The sequence below is a fragment of the Perca fluviatilis genome, chromosome 10, assembly GCF_010015445.1.
Source record: "Perca fluviatilis chromosome 10, GENO_Pfluv_1.0, whole genome shotgun sequence".
NCBI classification, from domain to species: Eukaryota; Metazoa; Chordata; class Actinopteri; order Perciformes; family Percidae; genus Perca; species Perca fluviatilis.
Genome location: NC_053121.1, coordinates 21,366,843 through 21,382,017, shown reverse-complemented (window position 1 = coordinate 21,382,017; position 15,175 = coordinate 21,366,843). Strand labels below are relative to the sequence as shown.

The 15,175-nt window shown below is 41.5% G+C and overlaps 1 protein-coding gene across 1 annotated transcript; it reads left to right on the top strand.

Moving 5' to 3' along the window:
* The first annotated feature begins 839 nt into the window (after positions 1-839).
* Positions 840-14,930, top strand: clcf1 (cardiotrophin-like cytokine factor 1). The gene is made up of 4 exons (XM_039812662.1): positions 840-883; positions 1,041-1,191; positions 10,468-10,622; positions 11,880-14,930. Exons 2-4 carry the CDS (start codon positions 1,173-1,175, stop codon positions 13,230-13,232), a joined length of 1,527 nt encoding a protein of 508 aa, XP_039668596.1. The 5' UTR covers positions 840-883; positions 1,041-1,172; the 3' UTR covers positions 13,233-14,930.
* The last annotated feature ends 245 nt before the right edge of the window (positions 14,931-15,175 follow it).

The following is a 15,175-nucleotide window of genomic DNA, read 5'->3' as shown; positions in this document are numbered from 1 at the left end:
AAGGGAGAAGAAAGAAATGCAGTGAAAAGGAAAACACTTCATCCGCTACCTTTCTAAAACACAGACAGAAAAAAACAGAATATTTCCTTATAAGGGCTCAGTGTATTATGCTCCATTGATAACGTGTGTCGTAACTGTATCGCAGTTTATGGGAGGCCTGTACATTTATAGGCCCTAGTCTTCTTATGATATTCCTGTCGACAACTATTCACATTATTGGCTGCTCAATGAAATCTTACCTCGCTTTTAGAACCGTGATATTGTTGAGGACTTGTAGATATTCCATGATATTTAAAAGTTTTAATCTATATGTCTATGAATTATTTTAAAATTAGGCTCATTTGGGCCTTATTTTTCGTAAAGGCAAGGAAAAAATGAATTGCACTCAATTGTTAATTATTTTTATTTTTTATTTAGGCCTAGACAAAGGCCCATGCTTGTATACGTAATAAAGTATGCTATTGATGGAGAATTGAAAACAATGAATAGTGTAGCATATAAAAAGAAAGGCAAGCAAACACCAGATGAGAGATTAAAGTTAAGAGTGAATTGTAGGCTACTTCCTGGATGATTTGCGGGTCGCAAGTTTGCCGGTCCTCCTGACCCGCAGTGATCTGATCCAGCCGGACTCGCACCTTGTTAAAGGGAAGCAGATTAAAGATCAAACGGCCGCAGTCAGATTGCGTTCACGAGGATGACGAGCGCAGAGAGACAGTAATGAGTTGTGACAAGTCCCGTGGTTCAGCGGCTCTGTCAAATTGAGCTGCGATGCGTCAACCCGGTGAATCACCGGCACCGAGGAGGAGGATAACGAAAGAAGGAGAGACATGGATGGAAAGGAGGGGAGGAAGAGGAGAAAGGGGTAGAAAAAGAGCAGGAGGAGGTAGGCTACAAAAAGGCTCCGCCGTCATTCAGTCTGTCACACAGACCACACACACCAAGTCAGCGGAGCGTCAATACTTAAACGTCACCCTTTAATATAATCAATACACCCATTTATAGGATTACCATCACATGCATTTTTCTTTCATCTTCTTTAGAGTTGTGTGAGGGAGAGCGAGCTAATCTACAAGAGGAGAGAAGACATTCTTATCGGTTTATTTCAGCTCTAAAATTCACCGGTGGATGAACTTGTGAGAGCGAACTGAACGGAATAAAAGGATTTGGAGAAAATGAAAAGGTTTTGCGGAGGTAAGTCAATTGTAATACTTTTAATGGAAGTTTAGGCCTAAAAACTACAGACAAGCACTTATGGGTTACTTTTCTATCATCATATGTCATGCAATAGTCTAATAGGCTATTATTATTCAGTGGAAAGTTTCCTGTCGTTCGTCGATATTGAGATTTATTTTCTTGCAAATCCAATTACTGTTGTATGTGGTGTAACATGTGGGTTAATAATATTAAGCCATGTGTTTTCTGTTTTTTCACACTTTCTAAATATTATCCTATCTTATGATTTAATTGCACATACATTTGCAGCTAAAACTAAATAATCTAGTTAAACATGCTCTTATATTCTATTCAATTGTCTTTGTAACTCTGGAAAGAAATTCCAACTTAAAAAAATTATTTTATTTATTAATGTTTTTTTAACAGTTTATTTGAAATGTGGTTGTAAATCATTTCTTTACATTAGAAGATTCATGATGAAAAACAAATGAGTTTGGTGGCTCATCAGCAAACCTCAAAGGTTACCAAAGAAATAATTAGACACAGAAAAAAATACATAGCCTATCGAAGAGACTTGTTAAACACAGACTTTTATTCATTTTAGTGATTTTTTTATGTATTCTTAAAGAAATGTGAAGGCTATGTGAGAGGAATGTGAGATTAGCAGACCACAAAGAGAGAGGGAGTAAAGCCCAATTTAGCTTTGACAGTATGTGTGTGTGTGTGTGTGTGTGTGTGTATAAGAGAGAGGGGGGAGGATGTGGGGGGTTCTTATTCACAGTAAAAAATGACAGGGGTTGAGGGGTCAGAGGCAGCTAAAGCCCCTGTCTAGTTAGCTGTCACTGATATGAGAAAGTACATGATTCACGTTAGTCAGGGTGTGAGAAAACTCACAACACACACACACACACACACACACACACACACACACACACACACACACACACACACACACACACACACACACACACACACACACACACACACTTTTCCCTGTGGGACAGCTGGTGCGGCTGCTGCTCCGTGTCTATGAAAGGAAGGAAAAGGAGGTGAAAGAAAGAGGGAGAGACAGTACAGAAGGATGGCTGTGTGATGAAATGATGCACTGAACAAAAGATCACCAAGTTCCTCTCTTCCACTGTCTCCCTCCCTCCCTACCTTCCTCCCTTCCCCGCTCTCCTCATCCCATCTAGGTGGTCACATCATGAGGCCAACTTTTCTGATGGCTGGCCGGTTCACGTGATGTGACCACCTATGGGAAGAACAATCTGCTGCTCCCTCTGAAACTCAGAGCAAATAAATATACAGATAGCTCAGCTGTTGAAGAACATGCCACCTTTGACACACACACACACACACACACACACACACACACACACACACACACACACACACACACACACACACACACACACACACACACACAGATGCAGACACACATAGACAAGGCCTGTTATTGCTGGGAGGGTTGAATTAGTGTCGGTGTGTTTCAGATAAAAGCGTTAGTGTGTGTTGGGCCAGAAAGCTCAAACACACCCGCCAATAAGAGGAAACAAAGGAAGAGTGAAAAGAGAGAGAGCAGGGGATGTGGAAAGAGAGGAAAAAGTGACCCTTTCACATCTTTTGATTCGCTCAGCGCCATCCTCAATTCTTCACGCTATATATATGGATGTCAGGAGGATTTGTGGAGGTGGGGGCAGGTTGTGTGTGTGTTGGGGGTGAGAGAGAGTAAAGAGAGGTAGAGACAGATAAAAGTAAATAGAGAGAGAGGGAGGAGGGGAGAAAGAGAGACAAACTGGCGGTAGAGGGGTTAATGCAGTGCAGATTCCCGATTGACAGAAGTTAGCAGCACCCAGAGGGAAAGACAGAGGAGAGAGTAGGGGGGAATGATATAAAATGAGTCGGTCACGCTTTGAACAGTTACACATGCTGTTTACATTTTTCCCAAATTAACATGGCCCCTCGCTTCAGAAAATCTCCCTCTCTCTCTCTCTCTCTCTCTCTCTCTCTCTCTCTCCCTTCCACCAACTCCTTTTCCTCTCCCTCCTTCCTTTCAAATCCTCTCTTCCTCCTCCTTCTGCCCTCTGTCTCTATCCTTCAAGACCCCAAAATATATTTCCTCACTCTCCAGAATCAGATCCTTACAATGTAAAAATACTCTCAGATACTACTGTTAATTGTCCCTCGTTGAAAACATACAGACTTATATTGTATTGTATCATCAGCGAAATACGTTCAAATACATTAAAGCATTAAAGTAACTTATTATGCAGGAAGAATAGCCCCTGTCAATGTTGAATTATATTGGATTGTTTTTATTATTATATTTTATTATTATTATTTTTTATTTTCAGTGTGTTACACATTTTAATGTAGCAGGTCAGGGTGGAGCTGGTTTTAAGTTGGATAGTTTAAATGTCAGTATAACAATGCATTGTTCATTCAAAATGCTTATTTTAGATAAAAAAATGTTTTTAGATAATACAGTAAAATCTTAATGTGTAAAGTAATTAACTACAGTTGTCAAATACATGTAGTAAAGTTAAAATTAAAATACTTACCTCGGAAATGTATTTCAAGTATAAAGCAAAAACTCAGATGGATTGATTAACCGATAACTTTTATCTCCAGAGGGGAAACTATAGTTTGGAACAAATAACAAAAGATACACAAGTCAACAGCTTACATCAAAGATCAGACAAACAACAATAGTAACACAATACGTTAGCTCTGGAGCAACTGAACAAGCCTAGCCACTAAATTAAAGACAATATATATTGATACAATCAATTAATGACTGTAATAAAAATACCATAAGTAAAACACCTAAATAAAAGGACCAGTAAAACAGGGGATACATATGAAATAAAACATTTAACAAATAGATTACATATTTAAAAGAAACTTACAATAGAGCTGTAAATAACATAAATATTTTTAATAGCAAATTTGTCAATTGATCGATCAGTTCTTTGATCTAGAATGTCAGAAAATAGTGACACCATTTCCTAAAGCCCAAGTTGACATCCACGAATCACTTGTTCGATCGACACAAAGTCCAGAACCCAAATACATTCGCAAATAAGAGAAAGCAGCAAATCCTCTCATTTGAGAACCTGGAACTAGAGAATTTGTGTTGTTTTTGCTTAAAAAAGGTGTTAATGACTCCATTATCAGAATAGTTGCTGATACATATCTGCTGACTGACTATTTATGTATTCTATCTCAGAATTGTCAGAGCTGTATCTCTGCTACTTTCCACTGCTGCTCTCCTACTTTCTTCTAATAGTAGTGACAGAGCAGTGACTTTGAAATTCATTAGTGCGTTCTTGTGTTATTCTATTTTGTGGTATTATTTAAGAGAAAACTATGAGGTGGAGATGGGGAGTAGCCGGGGTGAGGGGGGAGGAGGGGTTTAAGAGGTAAATTAAAAACCGAAGGTCTGAAAAAGGGGAAGGAGGTAGTGAAAGATGGAGATGGGGGAACGAGTGGAGCCAATTAGTGAAAGGAAGAGAGGGGAACGGTAATTAGGGAGCGAAAGGAAGGAGACTTTAAAAATGGAAGTTTGATGTTTCAGGAAGATTTAGGGAGAGAGGGGGACAGATGAAGCGACAACGAAATTGAAACCAAACATGGCGATAAAGCTTGGAGCGACTGGAATCCACAGATTTAAAAAAGAAAAGAAAATAAGGTTTAAGGCTTATAAGGTGAAAAGGGAGACAGACATCAGGGTAAGAAGGGGAACTAAACAGAAGTCGCTGAGTTTATGACTAGCGAGAAATAGTTTCACAGAGAGTTTCTGAGCATAAAACTCAATTTCTATTGGATTTTTTAAATCGTTTTCATTTCTTTCCTTTGTTTTTGGGTCATTTATGTAGTTTGGCAACCCCAGTGTGTGTCTGGTGCCAAGAGGATCAATTTGAAATTCAGTATGAACAAAGTCTAGAGGAAGGAATCTCATGGGACAAGAGATGGGAAAAGTGTGCGTGTTTATTTTTTTACATGTATTTATTCAGGATAACGACTGTGCGTACATAGATCTCCACTGCACAATCTGGATGCACGTGTGTGTGCATCCGTGTGCACGTTTGTGTGTGTTGAGTTAGTAAAGGAATGCACATTTGATCAAGTACAGACTGCACATAAATTTGGCCTTTAACTGTACACAGACACACAACATCGACCCTGACCCCAGACTGTCAACCCCCCCCTTCCCCCCCCTACTCACCCAACGCACGTCTCTGTCCACTTCCACTGCGGCTCTATCCCTCACATATGCCTGTTAATGTGTGCATGGTTTTTGCCCCTGGCATCCTGCACAGGTGTGTTTATGTTTAGGGTGAGTGTTATGACAGAATGCAGAATTGCCACCAGGTACAATGCCACGCAATAATTAAAAAACTATGCAAGAGACAAACAGCTCCTCAGAGTTTGGCTCCGATGGGTCTTTTCTGTCAACAAAGCTACAATGAGCCTCCAGCTCCGTCTCTGACAAGTAAGCTACATGACAATAAATATGCAAGACAAGTCACAGGACGAGTGCATGTTCTTGGAAAGAAATAAACCTCACACTTGTGAGGTTTAAAAATTGGTAACAGATAACATAAACACATAAACAGTATGTGGATTTTAGTGATATTGAATGATGAACTTAGTCGGGGGCAGTAGCTCAGTGTATGGGGACTTGGCTTGGGAACTGGAGGGTTGCCAGTTCAAGTCCCCGTAGGGACTAAGTATGTAGTGTAGACTTGGTAGCTGGAGAGGTGCCCTGTTTATCTCCTGGGCACTGCCGAGGGGGCCTTGAGCAAGACACTAAACCCCCAACTGCTCAGGTTCCAGACCAAGGGCAGCGCCCTCCCTCGCTCTGACATCTCTCTATTTAATGTATGTGTGTAGGTCCTGTTTGCATATGTGTGTATTTTGGGCCTGTGTGTGTAATGGCTATATGAGAACAAACTGAACCTCGGGGATTAATAAAGTATGTCTCCTCCTTCTTTTGTTTAAAGACTGTAAGAGAATCATTCTTGATCTTGGGAACATAAATCTGTGATAAAATAAAATAAAGTACATGTTCACTTGCTAGATTTTTTGGTGTCTTCTTCATTGAATGGAAATTTCTCAGGTGTCGTCAGGTGTCAGTGCAGAACTTTGGTTGGTGGCGACGCCTGAACAAGTTTGGTCTTTGTGAGACAATTAAAAACTCTGGAAAAAGCTAATAAGTGAACCTTGAGTTTATGGTGCATTCACACAATGTCAGCAGAATAGGAAGGGCAGTAAAACCTACTGATAGCCATGTATTCATATCATTTAATTTGCCTAAATTAGCTACTTATGTGTTGTTTTTTTTATCACTGTAACCTTTTCTTTTTATATACATGTAGCAGTTTAGAAAATGAACTGATGTTATTAACTGAACTGAGACAGCTGTGTTCAGAATTGCAGCCCAGATCAAATTATCAGATCGTAATCAGATTTTTTAATCCAGTGTGGATAGAAAAAAAACACAATAAACTTCTAGACTTCTGTCTGCAGATTCTCAGATTGAATTTCAGTCTTTCTTTCAAATAACTCACAACATGACATATAACACGGATATAGCGTGAAACTTTTGCGCCTAATGTTGTATTGTCCTCTGACATAGCAGAGGAGTTCTGCACAGTGACTAGACAATGCTGAAGTGCGTGGAGTGGGAGGATGCAGCCTGTAGCATGTTGTTTGGGTTCTGGAAAACACACCACGGATGATGTTTCAACATTATGTTCCAAAATCAGGCTGCGTGGCTTGATTAATGTTAAATCTTGTCAAAATCTCACAATGTATGCTCACCAAAAGTATGGCATCAAAATATACTGTAGTCATCCTAATCAATGTTGCACTGGAAAAAATATATAATAAATAAACATCTAATTTGGACCGGATTCTAACATCTACATACTGATGTTTCCTTTCTGTTTAAGACCTCTTTCAAGTGGTTAGAGCAATGAATTGCAACTTCTTCTGGCTTTGAGAGCTAGTTTTTCCTGGACCAGACTGGAGAGATTAACTTGCACATGGTTTTCCCACAATACCAAATTCTGTTTAAGTGCTTGCTTAAAACCTCAAATGGTGATGCATGTTGGGAAAGATGAAATACTAGTCCTCTCGGATGGAAGCGGTACAACACCCACAAACACTGGGTCACTGGTTTACCAAAACACTGTCTGGAGTGTAAATGTCAAGTGTGTTACGAGGCTCTTTTTGCCCCTGAACACAACCTTGCACACCAAAATTCAACTCTGACCCATGACCCTGTGCTGATGTTTGTTTTTGACCTATTAGAAGCTCAAAAGCTCTGGCGCCCGAACAGTATGTTGAGCTCTGTACTGCAGATGGCAGCCAGACAACAGAGTGCCAGATCTGACATGACAACAGCGAATAAACCGTAGATAAAAAAATATGATCTGTTGTGAATAATGGAGCCCCCCTGTGTGTGCATATGTGTAACCCTTATAGGTATGCGTGCCAAAATATGTAGAGATTCACACACACATAAGTGCAGAGAGGCAGTTCACGGTCGGCCGTTGTAGGGAACCCCTGTGTTGCTGTAATGCAATCCTCCAACAGAAAATGTTCTGGTTTCAACCCTGCCCTGCGGAGTGTGCTTCCACTGCCAGGTACACAGCCCCAAGCCTGCAGGGCTCCCCTTGAAGTTGGGCTATATGCCGACTATAGTGTAGTTGCTCAATGTAATATTATTAAACAACAACATGGCTCTTGGTTTGAACTATCTCAGTTTACTCGTACAAGAGAGCGTCTGTTTTTAACCACAGCGGAGGATGCTTTTAGACATGTCAGCTCTCAATCAAAACAACAAGAGGCTTTCATGTCTGGCAATCATCTCCGAGCATGCGTGGCTGCAGACAAAAGGAAACCGTTTGGAACAGTTTTGGTTCATTTTTGCCAAGGAGACTTTTCTTTCTCCGTCCCAGGCACCTTTTTTCTGAACCTGTTCATTTTTTTCCCCCCTTTTTGCACAATGTGTTCCTTCCGGGCTGTTTACTCAGCGATGTCGTATTGATTTTGAGGTGTTTTGATGCTAATGTAGGATGTGCGGTGGGAGGAGACTGGGGCTTGATGAGCTCCAAATGCTCAGGCGTCGCTGAAAGATGCTTATTGCTTCTGACAGGTGATGAGGCTTTTGCACTTCAAGAGATTGGAGAAGGCTTGGCTGATGGGGGTTGTCCTAGTTGACTGATTTCAAGGTGTGTGTGTGTGTGTGTGTGTGTGTGTGTGTGTGTGTGTGTGTGTGTGTGTGTGTGTGTGTGTGTGGGAGCATGTGGGAGTTGCCTGGGCGCAAACACAGTGTTTTAGAAAAATAGTCTGGGAGGAAGCTTTGATGTAGCCGACAACTCAGGGTCAACAGGTAGTGGGAGAGTTAGCAGCTATAAAGGAGGCCGGTTTTTACCCTTTCAAATCAAGCAGGTTTTTGACAAGCATTTCTAATCCTGTTTTAATTGCAAACTGTCAGTTCCCCTAATCTGTCGTACAATCTGTCACTCAACTCAAGTCAATTGATGAGTACAACTTTTTTTCAGGGAGCTTGAGCTTGTTAGGTTAAAAAAATATTTACTCGTTGTTGCCATGTCATCATTGCCAATTGTAACATAATCAAGGGGATAAGCGTTACTTGTCAATGCATTCTGATGATTTGGTTTACTTCACATGTTTGGTTAAAGGCACAGAAGACAAAAACCCAAAATATTAGAATCAATTTCTCTTCATTTCTCAACCATATGTTTTCTTCTATGACACATTTTATAATGCTAACGGCAATTATAACACATTCTTGTTTTAGCACATCAGACTACAGAGTTTTGTCTATTGAGTAGTAAATAGCGCGTAACATCATCAAGTTTCTACCCAACCCTTGTGTGCATACCGATACATCAAATGTAAGCAGTTGAGTCAGAGGAAAAAGGTGTTGACTGTTTTAGGTCAGAACTTGTTTTCTTAGAACCACTGAAAACGTGTTGAGGGTAAAGGTTTTTCAAGTGTTTCAAGCCATTCACTTCTTCATCCTGTGGGGCCCGTCCTGATGGATAGATGAAAGAGGGGTAATACGGGTAATAAAGGGAGAGAAGCAGAGCTAATCAGGGTTAATTGGCTGCTTTTATTTTGACCCGAGGCAGAAAAGAGATAAGAGCGTTGAGAGGGGGAGGAAAAAGGTATGTTGGGAAAGAAAGCAAAGTTTGAGAGCAGTGTGACAAGTTTAAAAAGAGAAACAGGATAAATTGGTGAAGCAACAGGAGGCCCAAGGTGAGTCAGAGAAAGACCGAGAGAAAGTTGACTGACATACATTGTGCAATACATATTTCACCCCTGTTGAACAGCAGCATGTTTTGCCCATAATTACAGGCATGAATCATGTTCTGCTTAGAGTCAGGAACATGGGCTATAAGGTGTGTTCCAGTGTTTTTTTTTTTTTTTTACAACAACCTTTCCCCCAAAAAAAACACAAAAAAAAACACACACACACACAAACACACACACACACACACACACACACACACACACACACACACACACACACACACACACACACACAACCACTAAACACCCCCAAAAAAAAAAAAACAAAAAAAACAAACCACAAACACACCAAAACCCAAAAAAAAACAAAAAAAAAACACAACAAAAAAACACACACACAAAAAAAACCACAAAAAAAAAAAAACAAAAGCCACATGTCTTTGTTTTTGGGATATTGGTCAGGAATTAATGTGTGCGTGTGTGTGTGTGTGTGTTAAGGCGGCTGTTTGCCTGACAGGCTGGTGTATTGAACATAGGTGTAATTTGTCTGACTGTCTGAAGCTATTAAGCAAGGTTTTATTTGAAGCCAGAGTAAACCTCCGACAGCCAGAAACCTCTAAAATTAGATTGGAAACTGGAAAAGCTTTATTGGCAGTGTCAGATGACCTGGCAATATGTAAACAGACGAGGCCATCTCCATAGAGACAAAGAAATAAACCAGAATATTGTAAAAATTCCTATAAACAGTGTGATAGTGCAGCGACTGGAAACTGTGGCCGGAGGTGATTTTTGTCTGTTAAGCTCTCAAATCATCAAATTCATTAAAAACCAAGCATCCAAGTTAAATAATCACAACATGTCTGAGAAAATAATGTCCGAGATAAATTTCACCTCATTGTTATGATTACAAATACCTCTGCGGTGTGTGCTATTTATCACTTGGACACGCATGATGTGAGTGCCCTTACAGAAACATCTTTTAATTGCTTTTAAATTTCTCTACAGTCAATCAACATCAGCTCGTCTTGCTATTGGCTGCTGCCATGGCAACAGCCCTGGATCCTTCACACAACCTGGCAAGTGAGAGGAGTTCGATAGAAAGCACGTACGAGCTGACCAAATACCTGGAGTATCAGCTCAAGGAAATCAAAGACATATATGTGAGTCCTTTTTTGTTATACCATTCTGTTTCATTTTGATCTCTTTTTTATTTAATCACAATTAGAAACACTGAAACAAAGTGTACCAGTAAACCGTTAAAAACAATACTTTTTTATAATAATAATGTAACAATGGCAACGTGAAAACCATTTGAAAGGTTACACATGGTCAACCTACAGAGAATTATCACCTGAATCAGCAGCTCCTCTCGGCTTTACAGAGCTTAATAGCGAGTCTCAGCTCATAGTTTAGCTGTCGGCTGCAAGTTTACTGTTTTGGTTCACTTTCACCGCTCCCAAAGTGTCGTTTTTGGCCACAGCAGGCAGTTGTTTTCAGTGAAATAGCTATTAAGAAAACACCGTATTCTATCAGCTTTTTATTCCTCACTGCTCCATCCAGCTCTCACTATATTTCCTCTTCACCAATGATGCAGAGGGACGTTTACACCAATCGCAGGTTGCAGTGTTTCTAGCTCCACCTTTAAGTAGTGGATCAGTGTGCTAAGTACCTCAACAGAGTGGTAACTAAAAAAATAGGAGGCGCCCATATACAGAGGTTTATTCCTCGATGCAGCGGCCTCTGGTTCGACTCCAACATGTGACCCTTTGCTGCATGTCATTCCCCCTCTCAGCTGTCCTATAAATAAAAGCCTAAAATTCCCAAAAAATAATCTTAAAAAAAACAGGATGGAGTGGAGCGGTTCTACTGGTACCATCCACAACTTTTGACAATGGAAACGCAAAAATAACCGTTCTGATATGTACTAAACTGAACCAAACGGTCCGGTGGAAACTAGACTATAGTGGAGCATTTAGCAGCTAAATAGCCAGATATTTCCCTCAGGAGTTGGCAGAAACCAAAAATTATTGAAAAAGACAGGGTTGGGGTTATACTGGATTTAGCCAAACTAATTCAGAAGAGAAAACAGAAACAATTTAGAAGTTGACTTCCTGGTTCAACTTTGACCAACTGTACTTAACTTAGATGTGCACACACAGTTGTATATTGAGGGATTATTACAGACATGACAGGAGCACTCACTTTCAGTTTAATCTCCAAATAAAGAGGTTTATAAACTGACTAAACTGTTGGCTTGTTTATAACCTGTCTGATCTTATGTTTCTTGGTCTGGCTGACTTCACGGTAGCAATGACGCTGTATAAAGTGTTATGATGAGCGATGGTCCAAACTATGAATCCAGAGTTATCCATTAAACCTTTTCATCCTTTCTTCTGATTTTTGTATATCTCCTCCAGCTGACCTACCTAGGCCCCCCATTCAATGAGAAAGACTTCTCCCCTCCTCGACCCAACAGTACCGCTCTGTCCCTGCCCAGCGCCGCCACCCGCCTGGAGCTGTGGCACGGCCTGGAGAACCAAGCTCGGCTCGCCCAGAACCAGAAGGCCTACTCTGTCCTGCTGGCGGCCGTCAGGGAGTTGGCCCGCTCCACCCTCTGCCCCGCCCTCAAGACATCCCTACTGCACTTTTGCACAGGCCTGGATGGGCTGCTGGGCTCCATATCCGCACTGATGACCACCCTTGGTTACGCACTTCCTCCACCATCTGCAAACATGGAAAGTAATGCTGGAGAGCTGCAGTACCCTCAGAGGGGGGCAGGGGGCGACCGACCTGCTCCACTGATGAGCCAGAGCCTTTACAGGTCCAGAGCCGGGACGAGGACAGAGTCCGGTCAGCGTAACAACCAAAGAAGAAGCAGGACAAGGGTGGTCAGAGGAGAGAGGGAGGACGGCGTCACCGTAGGCCTGGTGGAAAAAAGGAGAGGGAAAGAAGTTAGGAGAGTGGAGGCGACCGCAGCTGGAGAAAGGAGTGGCGGATCAACGGAGAAGGGAAGAAGAGAAAGAGGAAGGCGAGGGAGGAGGGAAGAGCCGGAGATTGGAAAATGGACTGCCAGTGAAGAAGAGAGAGTAGCGGAGGAAGAAGAGGAGGAGCTGGAGCGAGAGGGAGGGGCGGAGAGATGGGGAAGGAGAAGGTTATTGAGTATCAACGAGGATGTTGAGGAGAAGGAGAGGCAGCCTGAACCCAGGGTAGAAGTGTCATACCCGGGCACAAGAGGCTCCAGCTCCCTTCAGCAACCGACCATCCAAACCAACAACAACAACAACAATCAGTACAGCTACAACATGAACTCACATCACATAAACACACTCAGAAAAGAAGATGGATTTATTGTAGAGGGAAGCAGAGGGTTAATGTTGGAGAAGGAGAAGCAAACAGAAATGGAAGCTACCTCCTCTTCCTCCACTTTCCATCTTCAGCATCGGCCTCGTCGCTCCCTCCTCTCCCCTACCCTCCAAGCTCCTCTGTCAACCCTCTCCCTGCTCTACCAGTTCGGAGCGGGTGAGGAGCACACCCTCCTCTCCCAGCCCGTCCCTCTGTCTTTACAAAGGGGCACCTCCCTCCTTTCACCTCCCCTGACTCCGCTCCTTTCCTCCACCTCCTCTGCCTCTTCTTCGCATTTGTCAGTGCGGCCGACGATGAACGACTTTGCCAAAAAGGTGGAGGGGTTTTGGATATTGAGAGAGCTGCAGAGTTGGCTGTGGCGGTCGGCGAAGGACTTTAACCGCCTCAAGAAGAGACTCAGAGGCTGAGACATTGAGACACACAAGTGCAGTATATTAGAAATCGAGTATTTGCACACAATTGGAAGTGGAAACAAATTAAGAGCTTGAACAGACAAAAGCACAAAACCACATTCATGCTTAACACATTCATTCATACCGTACTGGAATAACTGAATGAAGGACGATTTGGCAGGTCACCAGAAGCGCTAATGGAATATAACACACACAAAGCCAACACATTACCAGCACTGTCACCCGCCTGATGCACACAGCAGCTCATTGAGCGAGATACACTGAGACTGGGCTGAGTTACCGGACTTCACGACTCATAGTTCAACAGAAATACCACTGTAGGTGGTTAGACACACATACACACACACACACACACACACACACACACACACACTCCAGATGTGTGAATCAGCAATCTCTTTCAAGGAAGAAAAGTTCTGAATGTGTAAAAGACAAAGGGAGAGGAGGAAATAGCCAGAGGGATGAAGAGGAGAGGAAGACGGGAGGAGGCGTGAGTCAATGGATGAGCAGTGGCAATAACGGGCAGAGGGTTATTGCTGAGTAATCAGAAGTCGCCCGGTCAGTTACAGTAACTCTACAACAGTGCTTCACATACTGTAGACACACACACATGCACGCACGCACGCACACACACACGCATGCACGCACACGTTATTTTGTGCCTTATCAAACAATTAATTTCTATGCTACTTTTGATTCAGTGCTCACCCATTTCACCTTTTTAATGATTTCACTACATAGCAACAAATATTTAACACAATCTTAAAATGTTGTATAACTGAATGAATTCCCCTAAAAAACCCACAGTTTTGTGTGTCTGTACAAACAAATAGTTTGACATTTTCGGAAATACACTTACTTGCTTTTGTGCTGAGAGTAAGATGAGAACATCAATACCGCTCTCACTTTTGTGCACTTGATATGCAGCTGGAGCCAGCTGCTGGTTAGCTTTGCTTAGCTTAGCATAAAGACTGGACATGGGGGGAAATAGCTCTGTGCAAAGGTATTCAAATCCAAATACCAGCACCTCTTAAGCTCATTAATTAACATGTAATATCTTGTTTGTTTAATCCAGACAAAAACAAAGGTATAAAACAACAACTTGCCATTGTGGAAACTTGTGGTCATGGAGAAGTTGCTTGGCAACGAGCGGAAACTGCAGGAACTCAGTGTTCTGAGCTACGAAACATAAAACCATAAAACTTTTAATGTGTGTTAATTTTAAACTTGTGGTGGGCAGATGGATGTGGCATGTTACTCCCTCTATCACCACAAATTGTCATTTTCTAGTTTTCTGTTTGTGTATAGGGATTATATTTAACATTTAACAGTTATGTTTAACAGATATAAGGTACTCGGTAATCAATCTTCTCATCTAACTCTCAGAAATAATGCAAAAATGCCAAACTATTACTTTAAACACAAACCATTAGACACATTGATGTGAATTGTTTGTGCCTTTTAAATCATGAAATCCGATTCTTTTTTCTTTGGCAACTCACAGATGGCTTAATTTCTTTTCCAGAATAAATCTTGTGTTATGTCTTTACAATGTGCCTTGGATGATATGGCTAAAGGTTATGGATCATATCTCTAATATTTATTGAACAAGATGTTTATTTATTGTTAAATCCAGTGTGAATATACTGTATTGTAACTCAAAATAGTATAAATACTAGCTTTTGTACAGAGCGTGGTGTTATTGGTCATTTGGGAGCCCATCGGGGGAGAGACAAAAAAGAAATGCTTATGGGATTTTTGTTTGCAATGGTTTCAGTTTTATAGGGATGGTTTCGGGTGATTGGCACAAGGGGAGAGGAGTTTGGGGTCGGGGTGTTTTCTGGAAAACAAAGACCGGCTCACATTCATGACAAAAAATAGAACGAGAGAGGCGGGGTATGAGAGAGTTTTTATTTGTCTGTCCGGGTGAAAATTTA

Bases quoted from the DNA above. Each gene is read 5' to 3' on its own strand.
- clcf1 (XM_039812662.1), top strand. The intron at 10,623-11,879 runs GTGAGTCCTTTT...TATCTCCTCCAG, and splicing joins AGGAAATCAAAGACATATAT to CTGACCTACCTAGGCCCCCC.